General features: G+C 46.3%; 1 protein-coding gene across 2 annotated transcripts; it reads right to left on the bottom strand.

Annotated features, from left to right (window-relative positions):
- Positions 1-1,643: 1,643 nt before the first annotated feature.
- Positions 1,644-19,738, bottom strand: LOC146520945 (phosphatidylinositol 4,5-bisphosphate 3-kinase catalytic subunit alpha isoform-like). 2 transcript variants are annotated; one of them, XM_085154262.1, is made up of 28 exons: positions 19,606-19,738; positions 15,198-15,321; positions 14,915-15,018; positions 14,675-14,837; positions 14,400-14,609; positions 11,910-11,977; positions 11,703-11,831; positions 11,570-11,623; positions 11,303-11,412; positions 11,087-11,228; positions 10,740-10,825; positions 10,543-10,648; positions 9,725-9,877; positions 9,513-9,644; positions 7,349-7,473; positions 6,955-7,036; positions 6,701-6,865; positions 6,436-6,539; positions 6,251-6,350; positions 5,898-5,969; positions 5,707-5,813; positions 5,383-5,504; positions 5,221-5,299; positions 4,979-5,149; positions 4,786-4,903; positions 4,559-4,710; positions 4,336-4,484; positions 1,644-3,035 (listed from the first exon to the last, which is right to left on the bottom strand). In XM_085154262.1, exons 2-28 carry the CDS (start codon positions 15,280-15,282, stop codon positions 2,911-2,913), a joined length of 3,213 nt encoding a protein of 1,070 aa, XP_085010388.1. In that variant the 5' UTR covers positions 15,283-15,321; positions 19,606-19,738; the 3' UTR covers positions 1,644-2,910. The 2 variants fall into 2 exon arrangements, with proteins under 2 accessions (XP_085010388.1, XP_085010389.1); XM_085154263.1 differs by lacking the exon at positions 19,606-19,738 and having other exon boundaries at positions 15,198-16,940.
- Positions 19,739-21,071: the final 1,333 nt, after the last annotated feature.

Below are 21,071 nucleotides of genomic sequence, written 5' to 3'. Positions count from 1 at the left end.
CTACATTTCAACCACCACCAAACAGCTAAAACAGTAAATGAGAGCAGGTACACCGATTCTGCACAAAGACTTAAACACAAAGCGCCGACGCATCACAATCAGTGAGATGTCGCCTTTCTCACCAGACAGCACGGACACGATCGGGGCTGAAAGCCGACAGCTCACTGATTCTAATCTAAGGCATCTGCTGTGATGCTTACACATTAGATAAAGTCTCGAAAGTGTCAGCTTTCTTTTTATAGTTATAAAAATATGCAAATGTACTGATCTATGATCTGAATTATACTATTGACTGACATTCTGAGGCTAACAGTTACACAATCATACCAAAACTCTGTCCTGATAGTTTCCACTTTCTCTTTTGTATCACACATACTGAGACAATATTCGGGATAAATAACCAAGAAAACAATTTACTTATTCAGTTTAGAGGTTTATACGTCATTATAATCACAGAGCCTTCACTTGAATTGTCCACTTGATGGCGCAGTAGAGCAAATGAATCATCACAATGCTTCGAACCATGAGTCGACCAATTGGGTGGAAAGCTTCAGTTCATCATGAGGCTTCATCTCACCATCACTAAACTCCTGTACTACGGTCTTCCCTCTTCTCTTCTTCTTGGACTGCAAACAGTCCAAATGCAGCAGCCCGCCTCTTGACTGGTACCAGGAAGTTTTGCCCTATTACTCCTGTTCTAGCTAGCTTGCACTGGCTGCCCATAAAGTACCGTGTTCAATTTAAAATGTTACTCCTCACATTCAAAACTATTAATAACTTAACGCTGAGTTATCTTAGTGAACTTCTCAAACCACAGACTCCTGCTAGAGCACTCAGATCTGCCACTCAACTACTTCTGACCCAACCTTGATCTCGGCTGAAGTCCCGGGGTGACCGTGCGTTTGCTCTGACCGGGACTGTGGAATAACCTTCTTCTCGACCTCCGCGCATCTGATTCCATTGCACTGTTCAAATCACGACTAAAAACCCACTTATTCAATCTTGCCTTTCCCTCTAGCTAACATTTCTTTTATGATTTTATATGATGCACTTTTATGCTCATTTAAATTCTTGTTTGCTCTGTACCTGTTGCTTTCCTGTGTATCAGTGACAGCTACCTGCTTGCATACTTAGTACTTGCTTTGGTCCTACTTCTATTATCCTCCTCCTATTCTCTGTGTTACTTGTTAAGCACCTTGGCATACCCTTGGTTTTTAAGTGTGCTTTATAAATAAAGTTTATTATTATTATTATTATTTATCCATTTAAATCAGCTGTGATGGCTCAAGGACACATCCAAAACCTGCAGGGACACCGGCCCTCGTGGACTGGGATTGGGGACCCCTGGTTTAATAGGATTGTGTGGTCAACAGTGTCAAACGCTGTCTAAGGAGCTTGGAAAGAAAAGCGTCTGGACTTCTTAAAGTTGCTTGAAGATGTCATATATCATGGATTGATTAATACCCAGAGTTATTTGCATTTATTTGATTTGAAATACGGTGAAATATCTTATTATTTTAGTTTAATTTATTTCATTTTTAAAAAAGAACAGTTAGAACTCAAAAGTCACAGCCGCACCTGCTGGACGTCAGAGGAACTGAACATGTCTCAGGTGAGTAAAGCACACACACACACACACAGTACACCAGTTAAACTTTTATTTTGAAACAACAATAATCCATAATAACACTGATCAATAAGTGCTTTAACACCTGGGCATGGTGTTATAACATCAGGCTCCGCCCTTCAGGTGACCTGCTCTCCTATGTCAGAGGGTCAAGAAGAATCAATAACATCACTAATCAATACATGAAGAAACCAATTAGTTAAAAATCATTAATACATCAGAAAACAATCAATACTGATCACATGGAAACAAACACATCAAATCTCCCCGTGTGCTATCAGTCACTATAGTAACCATCACAGTCGATGATGTCAGCAATGAATGATTAGCATGCAGCAGGGGGCGGGGCTTTGATCTCTCACCTGAACATGAAACTATTTGAATGTAGCCCCGCCCTAGGAACTGGCAGCCAATGAGATTAGAGGGACGGGGTTTTCATTATGGTAACTAAACCTACCCACAGTTCCTTTATCCAGTGCAACAACTCAGCTATCTAATAGCTAATAGGCTAATGCTAACTATCTCAGCATGACTCATGAGCCAACAGCTAACAATGCTAAGTAGACTAGCTAAGGGCTAACGGCAGCAGCTGATTGGTTCAGATTGTCGAGTACTTTGATCCCTGATTAACGAGGATGATATGCTGATCGTAAAAATCTGTTTAAGTGGGTTCAAATCAACAAAATACTCCAAAAGATACTTCCAATAAACTCTGAAGGTAACTTCAGTCTCTAGACTGCATCATCACGATGACTCCGCCCACAGCTGGTCAGCTCTGCCTTCCTACTGGTCAGAACTCCTGATTGTCATAATCTAAATATTGATTGGTTATTGGAAGTTTTATTGCTCTCACAGTGACCACAGTGTTCACTTTGCTGGTTTCAATAAAGTTATGTCACTCAAAAATAACATTTTATAAAGTTACAGCTGCTTGTCAATAAAATTTCACTCAATAAAGTTTGACTCTTTTTGAAAAGCACAGCAGCTAACAAGCTAACAGTAGCACCGATTGGAAGACTTTTGTGACATCACCGTCACCTTCATCATCAGCATCGTCATTTTTTCCCAGCCTGCCTTTGGCATCTTCAAAACCCCTCTGACCTTTGACCCTGAGATTCATGTTTCTATGACAACCGTCCAAAAGACACAAGGACAAAAAACCTTTAAAGAAAATCTATGACATCAGATGACGAGTCTGTCATCATCATCATCATCATTAGTATCATAATTATCACAGTAGTGCAGTAAACAAACACACCAGTGTGGGTGTGTGGGTGGGTGCGTCAGTGCTCATTGGGCATGTGTCTTATGGTGTGGAAGATCCAGTCCATCTTCGTGCTCCAGCCGCCGTGGTGAGCGTCGTTCATCTGCTTGGTGAAGTACTCCAGTGCCTCCTGCTGGCTCTTCTCTGAATGACAGACAAATGGGTTAGAGACAGACTGGTTAAAGAAAAGACTTACAGGTCGTGTCCAAATTCATGGGCTGCATCCTCCTGAGGACGCATTTGTAGACCGATTACGTCACAGCGACGCGCCGAAGGCTGTCCAAATTCGTAGACTCCTCTGAATTTGAAGGATGGGTCGGGTGTGTCCTTCGTGGCCCAACCTATCCCAGAATTCATAGCGCGGCCCAGCCAAATTTCAGCTGCCAACAATGGCGGCCGCTACTAAGTTTTAAAATGACTGGTATTAATCTAAGGAGCTTGGAAAGAAGAGCATCTGGACTTCTTTAAGTTGCTTGAAGATGTTTCACCTCTCATCCGAGAAGCTTCTTCAGTTCTAAGGTCAAATGGTGGACAGTCCCAGATTTAAACCTAGTGGGAGTTTCCCCCCACAGAGGGACAAAAGGACCCCCCAAAAATAAACTTTTAACATATTTTCAGGCGAGAAAGTAGCTGTGTAAACTTCTAATATCTGCTCGGTTTATCAAGATATTGCATATTTGCAAAAGTGCTCCGACGTTTTCGGAGCATCTGCTCCCCACCAGCTCGATAGCTCGCCGAGAGCTCGAGGGTCACCGTAGCTCCCAACACATCATTTTCAGATCACCGCGGAGTTTCGCCACTCAGGTTAAACGTGATATATAAGTCACTTAGACAACGTAAAAATGTTATTTTTGGGCTTTCTTCAGCGTTTTGTTTGTTCGTGAGTAAATCGGTTTGGCTGAGATCAAAGTTATTAGATTAGATAAAATAAAACTTTATTAATCCCCCGGGTGGTTTTCACACAGCTGACTAAACATCAAACAGAAAACTGATTAAACAGAAGTGTGAGACGGTCGAGAATTTACGCAGAGTTTATTAAACTCCACTGAGACAGCGGTGACGCTAATCAGAAGGCTAGACCGTTCAATTCCACAGCCGTTTACTTCCGGCCTACCCGACCTTCATGGGCTGCATCCTCCTGAGGACCCGGCCTTCGCGGTGTACGTGGGCCGGGTCCTCAGGAGGATGCAGCCCATGAATTTGGATATGACCTTAGACAGGCCGGTTTATAGACAGACGGGTTACAGACAGACGGGTTACAGACAGACGAGTTACAGACAGATGGGTTACAGACAGTTCCAAGTACTGAACTGAGTCCCTGTGATGGACAGGAGATGGTAGCTTAGAACAGGCACTCTGCTTCCACCATGGATTGGTGGAGCTCTAGACATCTACAGCATCATAATACCACCTGTCTCCTGCCCGTCCGTCACCCCAGTCTTACCCAGGGCCAGGGTTTTCCTCAGGTAGGCAATGTCATCAAAGCTCTGCAGTTCAGGCATCCCGCAACCCAGCATAAGGGAGAAGAGATTGATGAAGAGGCTGGCATGCTGACGGATGGCGAGGTATGCTTTGTAGCACATCTCCTGGAACCTAAACAGGTAGACAGAGAGTGAGGCGGGCTCAGAGGGAGACAGGAGGAGGTGCAAAGAGGAGGGACAGGGCACCTCTCGAACTCCTTGGTCTTGGTGGACTCCTGGATGCCTTTACTAATGACGATGAGGAAGTCCTGAGTAAGGACAAAGGGTACACGCTCCCTCTTGTAGCCAAATTTCTTCTTCTTGTGATCCAGGAAGTGACCAAAGTCAATGTGGAACAGCTGGAGGAGGCAGACAAAGAGTTAGGCGGCTGCAGTCCCAGGAAGCGCTGTCAGGGCGTGGGGTCAGAGGCTCACCTGTCCATTCTCTTTCACCATAATGTTGGAGTTGTGGCGGTCTCCGATTCCCAGGATGAACGTGGCAACGCAGTAACCAGCACATGAGCGCGTGAACAGGTCGATGGCCCAATCGTACCTGTGGGACAGACAGGAAGTGAGCAAGGGGCAGACAGGTGTTCATGCAAACAGGTGTGCAGAGGGGAGTGCTCACGCTTCGCCACGGTTCTTGTCTTTGATCCAGTGATGCAGCGTGTTGGAGTTGAACTGCAGCGCCCCCTTCAGGCCTCCCTTGCACTGAATCTGCATGATGGTGAAGCTGTTCTTCACAACCTCGATCAGACCCACGCAGTCACCGATGGAGAGGCATCCATAGGGCAGCATGCTAACACACAAACACACGCTCCGTTAGCCAGGTGTGGGTGTGACGTCACAGCTAATGTCACGGGTGCTCACCGCAGGTCCAGACCCTGGTTCTGCCAGATGTTCTCCATGATTTTAATAATCTGCAACGTTAGCATATCCTGACGCAGGTCTGTAACAGAACACACTACGTTACCCACAGTGCCCTGGCACAGCTGTAAACAGCAGTAATACGGTTAGCGCCAAACTCGTTACCATCTCCGTTCTTGAAGATGATCTCGTTGTTGGTGAAGAGAAGCTCGGACATGATGTCAGGGTTTTCCCAGTTCAGCCACAGGGGGCGCTTTGCCGAGGACATGATCCTGCACTCCTCCAGCCTAAAAGCCACGACACTTTTTAAACATTGTTTTACTTTGTAAAAGATGAATCACTTTTATATTTAGAAAACCCCATATTTCACTACCAAGAGCTATAAATATCCAGACTGATCTTAGTCATAGTCACACACACTCAAAGATCTGGTCATGCAATGATCGGTCAGGTAGGAAGTCCTGCAGTTATTTAACCAGTTATGCCTACCTGAGATTTCCCAGCTGGTGAACTGGATTCAGTGGAGAGACGAATCCCTGCAGAGCTTCCATGTAATCTGGACGAGACATGTGCTCAACCAGAAACTTCATCTGAGTCTGACAACCAATCGCAGTACAGAAACACACGTCACCGTCAGCCAATCACAAGTCAGATTTAAGTTGCTTTGTTTGTTTTCATACTTTCTGAGTCTCGTCCTTCTTCTCCTGCTTCAGTGTGTCAGTCAGATTCACCAGTTTATCCATGGCCTCTACCTGCACACACACACACACAGGTGTGTTAGTAGCTCAGTTATACACCGAACGACCAGGTGAGAGAAGCTTTTAACCTCCTAATATTTTTCCAGGATGATACTTCCTGTGAGTATGTGTCCATGCTTCTGATTGGTCTTCCAAGGCTTCCTGGTTCCTGTGAACTATCTCACAGGTAGACTGAGAGACACTTTTGTTGTGTGGTGATGATCTTAGGTTAAGAAAAACTAGATAAGGAGCTCATGTTGAACTGGACTCAGAAGACCAGGTGTGTCAGGGCTCACCTGTCTGTTCAGGTGCTTCAGGTACATCCCGCAGGCTCTGCAGAAAGCTTCCAGCAGCAGACCGAAGCGTCGGGAAACTGTCTTGTTGTGCATCTCTGACCTGTGAGAACACTTCCTGTTAGATTAAAAATGGCCAAACAGACGTGTTAGATCCCTCAGGTAAACACCAGGACATTTGCACTCACTTCAGGTGCCAGAAGAAGAAGTGCCCTATCCTCTGATTGGTCAGAGCTTTCTTTATGAGGAAACGGGCCAAAGGATTGTCCAGGTACATCTCATACTTCAACACCTGCAGAAAAGACCATGAGACAAAAGACGAACGATAAGTGTATGTATGTGACAGTACACAGACAGGTGAGGAGTCCAGGTGTGTCTGCAGTGTGCTGCAGAGGAATCTGTGTGAGGCACACAGCAGCAGGTGTGCAGACCCTTTACCATTACCACACGCACCTGTACAAGTTGCAACAGGTACTGCGACAGCTTGTCATCCGTCAGGCCCTGCACGAGGCAGCGCAGCGCAAACTCTCGGACCATCGGGTCGGGAAAGTTACAGTCCAACAACTCGAGAGCCGACTCGGGCTCCATCAGAGGCCACTCCTTCAACAGACAGTACATCTGAGGGAGGGGACAGGTGACAGAGAGACAGGTGAGTCAAAGTGAGGGTTCGAAGCATTTTTCCCTGACTGTGATGGGAAGTTCGGTACCTGAGAAACTTCGTCTCTGGAGTTCCATTTGACAGAAAGAAGCAGCTTAGGGAGAGACTCTGGGATGTTTACACAGTAATGTCTGCAGAGATACAGACAGGCAGAGACACAGGTGGACAAATGGGGAGAGACAGGTAGACAAGGCAGGTGGACAGGAACATGCACAAACAGAGAGAGTCACGTGAAGCTGCCAGACATCTAAAATCAGACAGACAGAAAGGTCCAGAAAGTTTCTGTGTCAAAGATCACGATAGGTAAATCTGGGACAATTTAAACCTGTTCAAATATACCTGGATCAGAGGTTTGACTGTGGGTTCAGAACGTCACAGCGTTCAGAGGACATGCCTCCAAAAACACACCTGCAGGGTGTTCACTCCATTACATTCATTCTCACCTGTGTCTCCAGAGGAAGTCCTTCTCCTGCTCCGAGAGCTCGTACAGCGGATCTTTGGAGCAGAGAGAGCGAAGCTGCTCGGCATCGCCTGATGAAACACTGCTGTCGCAGGCCAAACGGCTGCTCTGAGGGAGAGGTGAGAGACGGGTGAGAGACGGGTGAGAGACAGGTAGTCTGAGGCAATCGCTGAGTCTTCTGTATTTGGATCTGAGTCACAGGTAAACACTGACAAACTAAAACACACAACAACATCGGAAACACAAACTGCACAGGACTGCTGCTGCTCTTCGGCCAAGATGAAACCTATAAAGATTACACCACAATTCCCAAAGAGGCAAAAAGAAGCCAAAGGCAAAACAGCTGGAGAACAGCTGGAAAGCAACTGTGTTCACTTTGAGGAAGACCCCGAAGAAGAGCACTGTTAATGGAAGGAGAGCACACAGGAAACCACTACCGATAGATAGTAGACCTCTGTAGAGGACCTCTGTAGAGGATCTTTGTAGAGGATCTTTGTAGAGGACCTCTGTAGAGGACCTCTGGTAGAGGACCTCTTTAGAGGACCTCTTTAGAGGATCTTTGTAGAGGACCTCTGGTAGAGGACCTCTTTAGAGGACCTCTGTAGAGGATCTTTGTAGAGGACCTCTGTAGAGGACCTCTTTAGAGGATCTTTGTAGAGGACCTCTCTAGAGGATCTTTGTAGAGGATCTTTGTAGAGGACCCCTGTAAAGGACCTCTGTAGAGGACCTCTGTAGAGGATCTTTGTAGAGGATCTTTGTAGAGGACCTCTGTAGAGGACCTCTGGTAGAGGACCTCTTTAGAGGACCTCTTTAGAGGATCTTTGTAGAGGACCTCTGTAGAGGATCTTTGTAGAGGACCTCTGTAGAAGATCTTTGTAGAGGACCTCTGTAGAGGACCTCTTTAGAGGATCTTTGTAGAGGACCTCTGTAGAGGATCTTTGTAGAGGACCTCTGTAGAGGACCTCTTTAGAGGATCTTTGTAGAGGACCCCTGTAGAGGATCTTTGTAGAGGATCTTTGTAGAGGACCTCTGGTAGAGGACCTCTTTAGAGGACCTCTGTAGAGGATCTTTGTAGAGGACCTCTCTAGAGGATCTTTGTAGAGGATCTTTGTAGAGGACCTCTGTAGAGGACCTCTGTAGAGGATCTTTGTAGAGGACCTCTGTAGAGGATCTTTGTAGAGGATCTCTGTAGAGGACCTCTGTAGAGGACCTCTGGTAGAGAACCTCTGTAGAGGACCTCTGGTAGAGGATCTTTGTAGAGGACCCCTGTAAAGGACCTCTGTAGAGGATCTTTGTAGAGGACCTCTGTAGAGGATCTTTGCAGAGGACCTCTGTAGAGGACCTCTGGTAGAGGACCTCTGGTAGAGGATCTTTGTAGAGGACCTCTGGTAGAGGACCTCTGTAGAGGACCTCTGTAGAGGATCTTTGTAGAGGACCTCTGGTAGAGGACCTCTGGTAGAGGACCTCTGTAGAGGACCTCTGGTAGAGGACCTCTGTAGAGGACCTCTGGTAGAGGACCTCTGTAGAGGACCTCTGGTAGTGGACCTCTGGTAGTGGACCTCTGGTAGTGGACCTCTGTAGAGGACCTCTGGTAGAGGACCTCTGTAGAGGACCTCTGGTAGTGGACCTCTGGTAGTGGACCTCTGTAGAGGACCTCTGTAGAGGACCTCTGTAGTGGACCTCTGTAGAGGACCTCTGTAGAGGACCTCTGGTAGTGGACCTCTGTAGAGGACCTCTGTAGAGGACCTCTGTAGTGGACCTCTGTAGAGGACCTCTGTAGAGGACCTCTGTAGAGGACCTCTGGTAGTGGACCTCTGTAGAGGACCTCTGGTAGTGGACCTCTGTAGAGGACCTCTGTAGAGGACCTCTGTAGTGGACCTCTGTAGAGGACCTCTGTAGAGGACCTCTGGTAGTGGACCTCTGTAGAGGACCTCGGTAGAGGACCTCTGGTAGTGGACCTCTGTAGAGGACCTCTGTAGAGGACCTCTATAGAAGACCTCTGTAGAGGACATCTGTAGTGGACCTCTGTAGAGGACCTCTGTAGAGGACCTCTGGTAGTGGACCTCTGTAGAGGACGTGGTCTGTAGGATTTCACACACACACCAAACCTCAGGGGGCAGAGAGGGAGTTTTTAATGTTGTAGTTACCAGGCCGTGGCAGTAGTTGTAGCCCAGCTCTCTGCTGATGGTCCAGTTGGCGTGCTCTTCAATCTGCTGCTCATCAGGAAAAACAACGATCTGATTGAACCAGGAGAACTCCAGCTCCACGCAGGGGGTCTCCTGCAGACCACAACACCATCATTAAATACTTACTTCAGGATCAGACACATTTCTACTGTCTGAGAGAACTCGTTGGGTACCTTGTTGGGATTTGAACCCGCGACTCCAATGGGGTTGAGCAGGTCCTCTAGACCATGGGGAACGGGCCACAGGCTGAGAGCCACCTTACCACAGACCAGGATGTCCTTGTAGTCAAACAGGTTTACATTCCCCCAGGCCAGAGGGCAGTGCTCCTGTGAGACAGGTGAGACAGAGGATGTGTCCTGGCTCCTCCCCTTCTATCGAGCATGCATCGATGGTCATTTCACCTGATGTAAAATGTTCCTGACGGCTGTTCCAACAATGATCTGATTATATTTGAAGTATTAGTTCAGTTCTCTTCCAAACCCCAGCAGCTGTCTGTGGTAGGTTTAAGTATCTACTAAAATAAAATAAAAGCTTTCTAACCTCTTTGTTTCTATTGAATAAGCAGCATGAACTGTGCATACGTGTGCACTGCTTTTAGCTGTTCACATCTGACTGTGAAGCAGATGATATGTAAAAGGGAATTTTGCCAAATACTTTAAAAAGATTTATCCCTTAAAGAAATCTATTACTTTGTGCAGTCTTTTATATCATATGTAATTTCTACTGCACATATCAATCACAGTTAAATTAAAGGGCGGTGACAGTGGAAACAATGGAGCTGAGCTGTGATGTCATCAAGTACACGCCCCTTCCAACATCAGAACGATCGCCGCGTCCTCCAGCTCCCAGGAACTCCAGATTCCCGTGGGAACTTCAGAAGTACGAGTGGGACGAGTACGGACTTGCGTACTTGAGTACTGAGAAACGACCTGAGACAGGTTCAACCGGGCAGTCTTACTACACAGATCACCTGTACTCCCTTCTTTCCTACCTCCTTAGCTCCTTTCCTTCCCTTCACAGAGCAGATAGACAGGCAGAGTCTGGCTGAACGAGGGAGGTCAGCCAGGTAGATGTCATAGGTCAGCCACTCATTCCACCTGAAGACAGACAGGTGAAGGTAAACAGACAGGCAGGTAAAGGGAACGACAGGAGGAGATGTTTTAATGTGTGCGTTTGGGTGTGTCGTACCTGGGGTTGGAGCAGGGCACTCTCTGGGTGTTGACGTTGTCACAGAGCGGCTCTCCTCCGTGATAGATCCCTGTCCTCACATAGATCTACACACACACAACAAAATCCGATGTTTTGATCTGATCCAACCATCCACCCAAACATCCAGACATCTAATCCAGTCCAGTGAACCGACCCCCAGTCCTCCCTCTCTGCAGAGTCCTGGGTCTCCTCCTGCTACGACCCTGTGAGTCCTTCTTTGAACATTAAAGCTTCTCAAAGCACGTAATAATTACTGGAGTCAGGGCTGATGCTTGATCAGACCCCATATGTGATGCAGCAGGTCCAGGCAGCGAGGACCGACTCACCTTATCGATGTCTCTGATGTTCACGTTCACGTACGTGGCGCAGAGCAGCCGGACTCTCAGCAGAGTGTTGAAGGCCCACAAGGAGCGAGGAGGAGAACCGTCGCCTCCTCCTGGACAGGGAGACGGCTGAGGAGTCCGACGGCTGAAACACACACAGCTCAAGTCACCTCCTGTGTCCTGTGATACCTGCAGGTGTGACACCTGTGACGGCCATACCTGTAGGAAGGCGTGACGAAGCCTGAGGCGGGAAGCTGAGAGTAGAGGCTGTCTTTGGACACGAGCATCAGGTGAGGAAGACGTCCCACGATGATGCAGGAGCGGATGTACTGCAGACACACAGGTGAGGAACTGAAGATCACCTAATCCTGGAGGACACTTTAAGCTCACGTTGGACAGTCTCACCTGTCCTGTACGGGATTAATGTGAACTATGGGCAGCAGGTGGGTCAGGTGTAGGACAAACTGTGACAGGATCAGCTGTTACCTTATACTGACTGAGAGGAAACTTCTCCAGCAGGTACTCATCGCAGCCACACACCTGAGAGGCACACAGGGAGGGGGACAGGTGAGTCGTCAGGGGTGGGGGCAGACAGGTAGACACAGACAGACAGGCGTACCTTAAGGATGTACTGGCCCTGGTACTCCTGAACGCAGAGGCGGAGCTGCTGAGGTGAAAGGTGCATCGATCGGCTTTTCTTCCTGATGGACTCGGCGATCAGCTGCTCGGGTAGACTGTCATGACTAACCTGCACACACACACACCTGGTGACTACCTCACTTCCTGTTCTGATTGTTTCATCAACCAGCTCAGTGTCCAGGTTTACCTTCAAGGTGTACTTCTGTTTGGAGTTCGATGGAGACACGATGACCCAGATGGTCACAATCAGGCGCCCTGCACAGGTACAGGAAGTCAGACAGGTATAGAGAGTGAAGCAGGTAAGCAGGTTCTGGGCGCAGTGAGACAGGTGTGTGACAGGTAGACAGGTACAGTATGAGGTGCCGTGAGGGACATTATTACTGAAACGCTCTCACACACTACTTTAAGGTGTCTCGGATAAATACAGTACAATAAAACCAAAAAACAGATTTATTCATAACACACGGGAAAAGACCCAGGGAAACAGAGTTAACAATATAAACGATATAAAAATAAAAAACAATAAAAACCCTGAAAGCCTCGACTCTTGCGACCCAAACGACTCACAGACTGGTACTGGTCCAGGACCTGGGGGTTGGGGCGGCTGTGCTTGTAGCCTAAGTGAAGCAGACGCATTACTTAACAACACTGTAGCTTCCTTGAAGGGATTCAAGGTGCAACAGGGAATTCGGCAAGCATGTCCTGTTTCCCTAAGCTTTTTATATTGGCAACTTAACACTGTTAATCAAAAATTCTAACGACATACAAAGAATATAAATGTTTAATAAAGACTTTAAAAAAAGTCAATTCACAGATGATACATCTATGTTTTTGAAAGATAAATACGCGGTAGAGAAAACTAAATTTTCTTGTTTATCTCTCAGTATCAAAAAATGTGAACAAGCTCTGACTCCTCAATAGCTTTGGTTACAGTTGAATATAAAGTTAAATATATAGGGCTGATAATATCTAAAAAACCCAATTAGCAGAGAAGACACCAATATTTGTAACTGTATCATGGAAATGAAGAAATCACTCAGTCACTGGTTAATCAGAGACTCGCTATTTTTGGCAGAAACATCCTATCTAAAGCTGAAGAGATCTCCAAATTGATTTATCCCTGTCAGTCTCTATAGATCTCCTCTAAAAACATTAACACAGAAAAATGTTGTAATTTTATTTTATTTTTTTCTAGTCATGTGTGTTTGTCTTATTTTTTGTTGTTGTATTTACAATGGTTTTTGTATTTTTTATTTTCGTGTGTGTGGTTTTTTTGGGTTTTTTTTCTGTTGTTTGTTTGTTTTTTCTTTTTCTTTTTGTTTTATTGTTTTGTTTTTTTGTTGTTTGTTTGTTTTTTCTTTTTTCTTTCTTTCTTTGTTTTTTCTTTTTGTTTTATTTTGTTTTCTTGTTTTATTTTTTTTCCTACCAGGCCTGAGGGATAGGGGTTCTAAGTGGTATGGTTGGGGGATAAACTGGTGTAAGCAATTACAAGACATGTGAGTGTGTCATTAATCTGTATTCTAATATTTCAGTCCAAACAGTCTCTGTGAAACTTGTCTGTTGTTTAACAATTCTGTGTGTATCTGTTTTTCTTTGTTGCTTTAAATCAATAAAAATATCTTTGAGAAAAAATATTAACACAGTTATTTTCCAATTTTTGTGGAGGAATAAAACCCATTACATAGAAAGATCCCAGCTTGTGAAGGAATACAATAAAGGTGGAATCAAAACTGCAGAATTTGATTTTATTGATGGCACCATTAGAATTAAATGGTTAAAATCTTGTCTGTCACAGCCAGACTCTACATAGATCCCACGATCCTTGTTTAATAAAACAGGAGGATTAGACTTTGTTTTGAAATGTGATTTTGAGGTAAAAACAATCCCCATCAAGATATCAAACTTTACAAAACAGACTTTGCATTTTTGGGAAAATGAGATTTACCCACAACTTCTCCCCATAATTCAACCTTATGGAATAATAGGGTAATAACACTTAATCAAAAATCAATTTTCAAGAGTGAACAAAAAGATTATATTCATAACAGATTTGTTGATGATAACGGTGTCATTCTAAGTTACACAGACCTTTCAGAAAAATATTGTCTGAACTCAAAGAGAATATAACAAATTTTATTTCATTTGGTGCAACTTAAAAACTTGGATTTCCCTAAACATTAATGATGTGCCACTATTTGAATTACATCATAGATTTTTTATATGGATCATCTAGCGTTGGGTGTCTCAGACATTATTAACATCATACGTTTGAGTAAATATCATTGTGCTAAATGGAGGAACGCTGAGCTTCTCTCCCTGGTTTTATTGATGATTTTAAGATTTTCTTTGCTGAAAAAGACAAAAAGCACACATGCCAAATAAATAACCAGGATAACGCCCGTCTGCTATTCTAAATTTGACTTATGCTGAGGCTAATATATATAAGTAATGCAGCTGCTTCACTTAGGCAGGTTGCTGAGTAGACATCTGTGTAGTGGTTTGCTTGAAATCTACCACTTTTTCCTTCAGTTTCCTTGTCAAGAAACAACTTCCTGTTCAACTGAAACAACTTCCTGTTCAACTGAAACAACTTCCTGTTCAACTGAAACAACTTCCTGTTGAACTGAAAGGTTTTTCAGTAGTGTGAGAGTGTTTCAGTAATAATGTCCCTCAGTACCTTTGTCCAGCTTGCTATAGATGTGCTGGGGCAGCTGGGGACTGGACTCCACGTTGGGGGGGTAAACGTAGAGCGCCTGGCTGTGGGCCCCCCCTCCTTCCCGTTCCTCCATGGCCTCTCTGCACACGCTCAGTATGGAACGGCGGAAGTCCTGGACCTCCGGGTCCTTCATCATCTCGAACTCACAGACCGGCATCCCGATGGCGAAACCTGTGGGGGGAGGAGTCTGACTATGAGGTCATAGTGTGATTACATGCGATGGGGCGTTCCCTTACCGATCTCGCGGTTCAGGATTTTCTCCTCGCGGTTGCCGAGGGGCTCGATGACCTTAAGGATGGGGTGGAACAGGCGCAGGTCGCACAGCCGCCTCGTCTCATCGTAAAACTCCTCCCTCTCAGCCTCCTGGGTCACGCCCACAAAGATGTAGCACGACTCCTCCTGGCCAATCGGAGACCAGAGTTTATAGTTGGACTGAGATAGAAGGAAGGGGCGGGGTCAAAGTTAAGAGCGTATACCTGCAGCAGGTGGTACAGGGGGTACTTCCTGGCCTCGGAGAAGAGCTGCTGCTTGATGCTGATGAGAGGAGTTTCCCTCAGACACTCCAGGCTAACCATCATACCTGAGGAATGTCATGGAAACGCCATGAGAACGCCATGGAAACACAAATATTACAGGTGAGCTGAAGGAGGACGAAGGTAAGCCTGTGAGTGAAGCTCTGTGACGTCATGGTGTCATCTGTTGTCCGACATCATGACGTCACAGAGCTACACCCGAGCTTACGTCCGCCCGTGGGTGTACCGTTAGGCAGGCAGCAGTCCACCAGGATCCGGGGGGGCATCAGGTGGAGCCCCCATAGCTCCCCTGACGATGGCCTGGGCACCATGGTAACCAACAGTCACACCTCACCTCAGTGCTGGGCTACCTGTGAAAAGAGAGAGGGCAAACAGCAGGGGTCAGAGGTCACTCTGGAACAATTCCACAGGTGCAACTGTTGGGTGAGGCCCGTACCTGTGGGCGGAGTCACGTAACCTGAAACTAGACTTGATAAAACAAGACAGTGAGACTAATTTTGATCACGTCTTGGACACAGAACACCTCAGGTGTGGCCTCCTCTTTAGCCCCGCCCCCTGTGTCACATGACATGCCACGCCCACATGAGAACACCTGGAAAAAGACAGGTGCTACAGCTGCTGGGTCACATGATTCTCAGCTGAAGGGAACAGATGCTGAATGAACAGAGCAGCTTCACCGACGGAGCGTTTGTATTGGTCCACAGGTAAAGGGGAGGGGCTCATGTGTGTTATCTGAGCACAGGTGATCTGATGCTCGCTGAAAACAGGGAAACGTTTGATCAGTGAAGCAGACAGAGGAGGCTGGGTTTAACCAAAAGCAAGACGTTTATTATGGCTAAAAGCAAAATAAACGAAGAACAACCAGGACAACCTAGACTGGGGAAACTAAAACAGATCACTGGAATTTATCGAGGAAACCTGGAAACAAAAGGAGGGACCGCTGGAGATTTGCAGAAAATGACACAATGTGTACACACAGGAGGAAGAAACACACGGAAAAACAGCTGGAACGAATTAGACTAAATGAGACGGGGAGGCAAAAACCACAGCGCTGAACGTGGGACGCAAGACTGTCAAAATAAAACAGGAAACACTGAGAGGCAGACTTAAGACACACAGGCTGGACACATCACAAGATGGACAAACAGGAAGTCAAGGATGAGACACAAGGAGAGGAACAGGGGAAACACAGAGACACGACTAAGACACAAAGGGACGAGGGAGCAAGACACAAACATGGAGACACAAACATGGAAACACGAACATGGAAACACGAACATGGAAACACGAACATGGAGACACAAACACGGAAACACAAACATGGAGACACGAACACGGAGACACAAACATGGAGACACAAACATGGAAACAAACATGGAAACACAAACATGGAAACACAAACATGGAAACAAACATGGAAACACAAACATGGAGACACCAACATGGAAACAAACATGGAAACACAAACATGGAAACAAACATGGAAACACAAACATGGAAACAAACATGGAAACACAAACATGGAAACAAACATGGAAACACAAACATGGAGACACCAACATGGAGACACAAACATGGAAACAAACATGGAGACACAAACATGGAAACACAAACATGGAAACACAAACATGGAAACACAAACATGGAAACAAACATGGAGACACCAACATGGAGACACCAACATGGAAACACAAACATGGAAACACAAACATGGAAACAAACATGGAAACAAACATGGAGACACAAACATGGAAACAAACATGGAAACACAAACATGGAAACACAAACATGGAAACAAACATGGAAACACAAACATGGAAACACAAACATGGAAACAAACATGGAAACAAACATGGAGACACAAACATGGAAACAAACATGGAAACACAAACATGGAGACACCAACATGGAGACACCAACATGGAAACACAAACATGGAAACAAACATGGAAACAAACATGGAAACACAAACATGGAAACAAACATGGAAACAAACATGGAGACACCAACATGGAAACAAACATGGAGACACCAACATGGAGACACCAACATGGAAACAAACATGGAGACACCAACATGGAGACACCAACATGGAAACACAAACATGGAAACACAAACATGGAAACAAACATGGAGACACCAACATGGAGACACCAACATGGAAACAAACATGGAAACACAAACATGGAAACACAAACATGGAAACAAACATGGAGACACCAACATGGAAACAAACATGGAAACACAAACATGGAAACACAAACATGGAAACAAACATGGAAACACAAACATGGAGACACCAACATGGAAACACAAACATGGAAACAAACATGGAAACACAAACATGGAAACAAACATGGAAACACAAACACAGAGACACAAACATGGAGACACAAACACAGAGACACAAACACAGAGACACAAACATGGAAACACAAACATGGAAACACCAACATGGAGACACAAACACGGAGACACAAACATGGAGACACAAACACGGAGACACGAACACGGAGACACAAACATGGAGACACAAACATGGAGACACAAACATGGAGACACAAACATGGAAACAAACATGGAAACACAAACATGGAAACACCAACATGGAGACACAAACACGGAGACACAAACATGGAGACACAAACACGGAGACACGAACACGGAGACACAAACATGGAGACACAAACATGGAGACACAATAGACTCTTACACACAATGAAGACACAGTTCAAGCACACTTGGTCGATGCTGAGAGTGGTCCTGTAGCTGAGGTTGGGGTCATCCTGTAATCTCTTACGAACTACCTCCAACCTTCCCTGACTGGGATGCAAGTGGACACAGATGTAGCGTCGTACGAGACCATGGTTTCCTCTGCCTCCATCATGACACCTCTCACCTCTCAACACAATCCAGGCTGTTCTGGGTGTGATGTTCAGAGCCAAGCAGCAAGTTGACGATCAAAGCCAGAAACCTGGAGATGTTGTAGGCAACTGAGCTGATCATACAGAAAGTTTGTCTTAAAGGTGCTCCCTGTTAAAATGTCTCGATCACGCTCAGTCATCACGTAAGTACATCACCGAACGCTGTGAGGTCAGTTTTTGATCAACTGTGAATGGTACTCATAGCAGAGGTCAGAGGTCAGTTTGCATATTAACGATCACAAACTGACCTCCCAGTTCCTTCAGTGGGCTGGTTTCAGTCATTGTCCTGTTTAAAGGAAACCTGCAGTCAGCTGAGGCTGAAGACGTCACCTGATGATGATGATGATGAAACGTTTCTCCCACTGAAGACGTCCAGATGAACAGAATCACGCTCAGATTATTCACTGTTAGATTAAATGTCAAGCAGTGACACTTCTGTGAAAGAAGAGTCATGTGATGAAACGCTCCTTTTAGATTGGTCGGATGCTGCCGGCCCCGCCTCTTCATGCAAGTGCGCAGCTAGAACCATGATTGAACTCGAGAGTCATCCTGGGTGACTGAGGACCTTCACAGACATCCTCATGTTGTTGTTGTTTTCCCAACCAGGCCGTCAAACAAAGGAAATAGGACACGCACACACAGTCAGGACAAAGCAGGGGTGTGTGTGTGTGTGTGAGGAAGCAGACTTCCTGGGGTTGTTTTCCTGTTGACCGGCTGCTTTAATGCGACAGCAGTTATTTCTCTCACAGTCTCAGAGCATGACGAGGCGATCAGAGGTCAGAGGTCAGCTCCTGCTGCGAGGAGCTCACACTGTTACTGTGTTACAGACTCCTGCAGAGGAGAAGATGGAGGAGCTGATCAGCTGTTTGAGGCCCGCCAGACGCAGAGGAAGTGACCCATGAACCAGGGCTGCTGGTTCGAATCCCATAGGTCACCATGGGCAGAAACATGACAATGAGAGGTCAGAGGTCAAAGTATCACTGAGGATAAAAACAAACCAGCCAAAGATTCTGAACGACCAACCTGAGGAGGTCCAAACACATCCCAGACTCTGATCTAACGGACAGGAGAGCTTTTCTGACAGAACCAGCAGCACTTAAAGAGATGCAGAGGGAACCCCAGAGAACCCCAGAGAACCTCATAGAACCTCATAGAACCCCAGAGAACCTCACAGAGAACCTCACAGAGAGCTACATCCACCCCAACCTCACAATAATCTGACAGAGGTCTAAACAGAGAACCTGCTGTTGTTGTTTCACAGTGACGTCCTAACAATCAGCACAAACATGTCAAACAAAATGACCTGATTTCAGAATAAAATAAACATTTTTTTTATATATTTTACAAACAGGTTTGAGGAATTTTCACAATAAAGTTCTAAAAAGATTCAAAGTTGTAAATGGAGTCAGAATGCTTTATCGTGTAAGTGTGGACGCTCATCGATCACGAGGCCTTTGTCAGCAGGAAGCTGATTATACTGTTTGTTTATTTTGAAAATCTCAGCTGCAGCTTAAACAAACAAAAGCTCTGCAGTCACGTGACCCGCAGACATCCCACCGACTGATGACATCACGCAGGTAAAAACAGGAAGCGCCGGCTGATGTAACAAACCGGCCCTCCTCCTCTCCGTGACCTCAGACTAGGAAATGGTTACCATGACAACAGGAGCGGGAGCATCCATGAAAAAAGGAGGAGAGTCTTTGTTCCTACCTGGGGGCGAGCCCGAGGGTCCAGCGGTGCCGCATCCTGTCAGTCCATTCGTCCAGTCTGGTCGTCTGTCTGCGAGTCTTTGTCTGCGCTCACGTGTCCGCCCCCCCTCAGCTGATCCCGTCGGACGCACAGACAGACGCCGTCCCTCCGTTGGAGGCGCTGAAACTGTCTGTCTGTGCGTTTGCAGCGGGCTGAGCAGCAGCAGCAGCAGCAGGAGGAAGTGGCTTCTCCCGGAGCCACAGAACAATGTGCGGCTGAGGAGGAGGAGGGTGTGTGTGTGTGTGTGTGAGGGGGGGCTCATCCTGTGCTCTTCCTCTCTTAAAGGGCCAGCAGCCTCACAGGGAGGAGGAGCTGACTGCTGAGCTGCAGGTCAAAGGTCAGCTTTAGAGGAGAGGAGCAAGCTGTGAACCAAAGTTCATTCGAATTTTGACCGATTTAAAGATCATCAGTTAATCCTAATCCTGTGTTTGTTTCCAGGATTGTGTGTGTGCAGGGGGAGGGGCTCGCTGGATTAAGGATTAGATATTCTTTCTCTGATTTCGCTGTTTTCTCTCCATCTGTCAGCCTGACCCAGCATCCCAGCATGCACTGCGTGTGACGTCACACCCCCACAGAGAGCAAACACAGAGGGACCACACAAACATCAGTCTGTAAGGCTTTAGTAATTTATTAGACTCTACTCTTCATCATCAGCATCAGGACGGCTAATACAAACAGTCCCAGGTGCGACCGTTAGGCCACGCCCACACCGTCAGGTGAGGTCAGTAAGGCACGTTCTGGGTTACTGTGTTACAGGCTGCGTGCGTGTGTGTGTGTGTGTGTGTGATCAGGGGTCACAGTGGTCGCTGATCCTGAGCGACAGTTCAAATTGATGAAGCAACTCCTCTTCCTCAGCAGCCACACTGAAACACACCTTGGACGATTACTTTGCAGCTCAAATCACAGCAGTCGCCTCCGAGTGTGGTACGGTGGGACAGTGGGGAGGAAGAACGCCCTTTAAACAGGAAGTAAGGTCCTCGGGGTGGGAGGGGCTCTCAAAGAAGAAGGAGTTTCAAACCATCAACTCTGACTCGTCCATCGCTTCCTGACATCTGACCTCATGACCTCTGCTGCCTGGAGCTGACCTGCTGACACCACCATCATCACTGTCCTCCACACCTACACACAGACACACACTCGCACACAGACACACACTCACACACAGAAACACACTCGCACACAGACACACACTCGCACAAAGACACACACTCACACACAGACACACACTCGCACACACACTGGCACACAGACACACACTCGCACACAAACTCACACAAAGACACACACTCGCACACACACTCGCACACACACTCACACACAGACACACACTCGCACACACACTGGCACACAGACACACACTCGCACACAAACTCACACAAAGACACACACTCGCACACACACTCGCACACACACTCACACACAGACAC

The sequence above is a fragment of the Neolamprologus multifasciatus genome, chromosome 3 (assembly GCF_963576455.1).
Source record: "Neolamprologus multifasciatus chromosome 3, fNeoMul1.2, whole genome shotgun sequence".
NCBI classification, from domain to species: domain Eukaryota; kingdom Metazoa; phylum Chordata; class Actinopteri; order Cichliformes; family Cichlidae; genus Neolamprologus; species Neolamprologus multifasciatus.
Note: the sequence above shows the minus strand (reverse complement) of the source record. Positions and strands in the feature narration are given on the sequence as shown.

Bases quoted from the DNA above. Each gene is read 5' to 3' on its own strand.
- LOC146520945 (XM_085154262.1), bottom strand. From the start codon at position 15,282: ATGGTGCCCAGGCCATCGTCAGGGGAGCTATGGGGGCTCCACCTGATG. The intron at 14,610-14,674 runs GTAAGGGAACGC...CTCCCCCCACAG, and splicing joins AATCCTGAACCGCGAGATCG to GTTTCGCCATCGGGATGCCG. The intron at 5,970-6,250 runs GTGAGCCCTGAC...GTGTGTGTGCAG, and splicing joins TGAAGCACCTGAACAGACAG to GTAGAGGCCATGGATAAACT.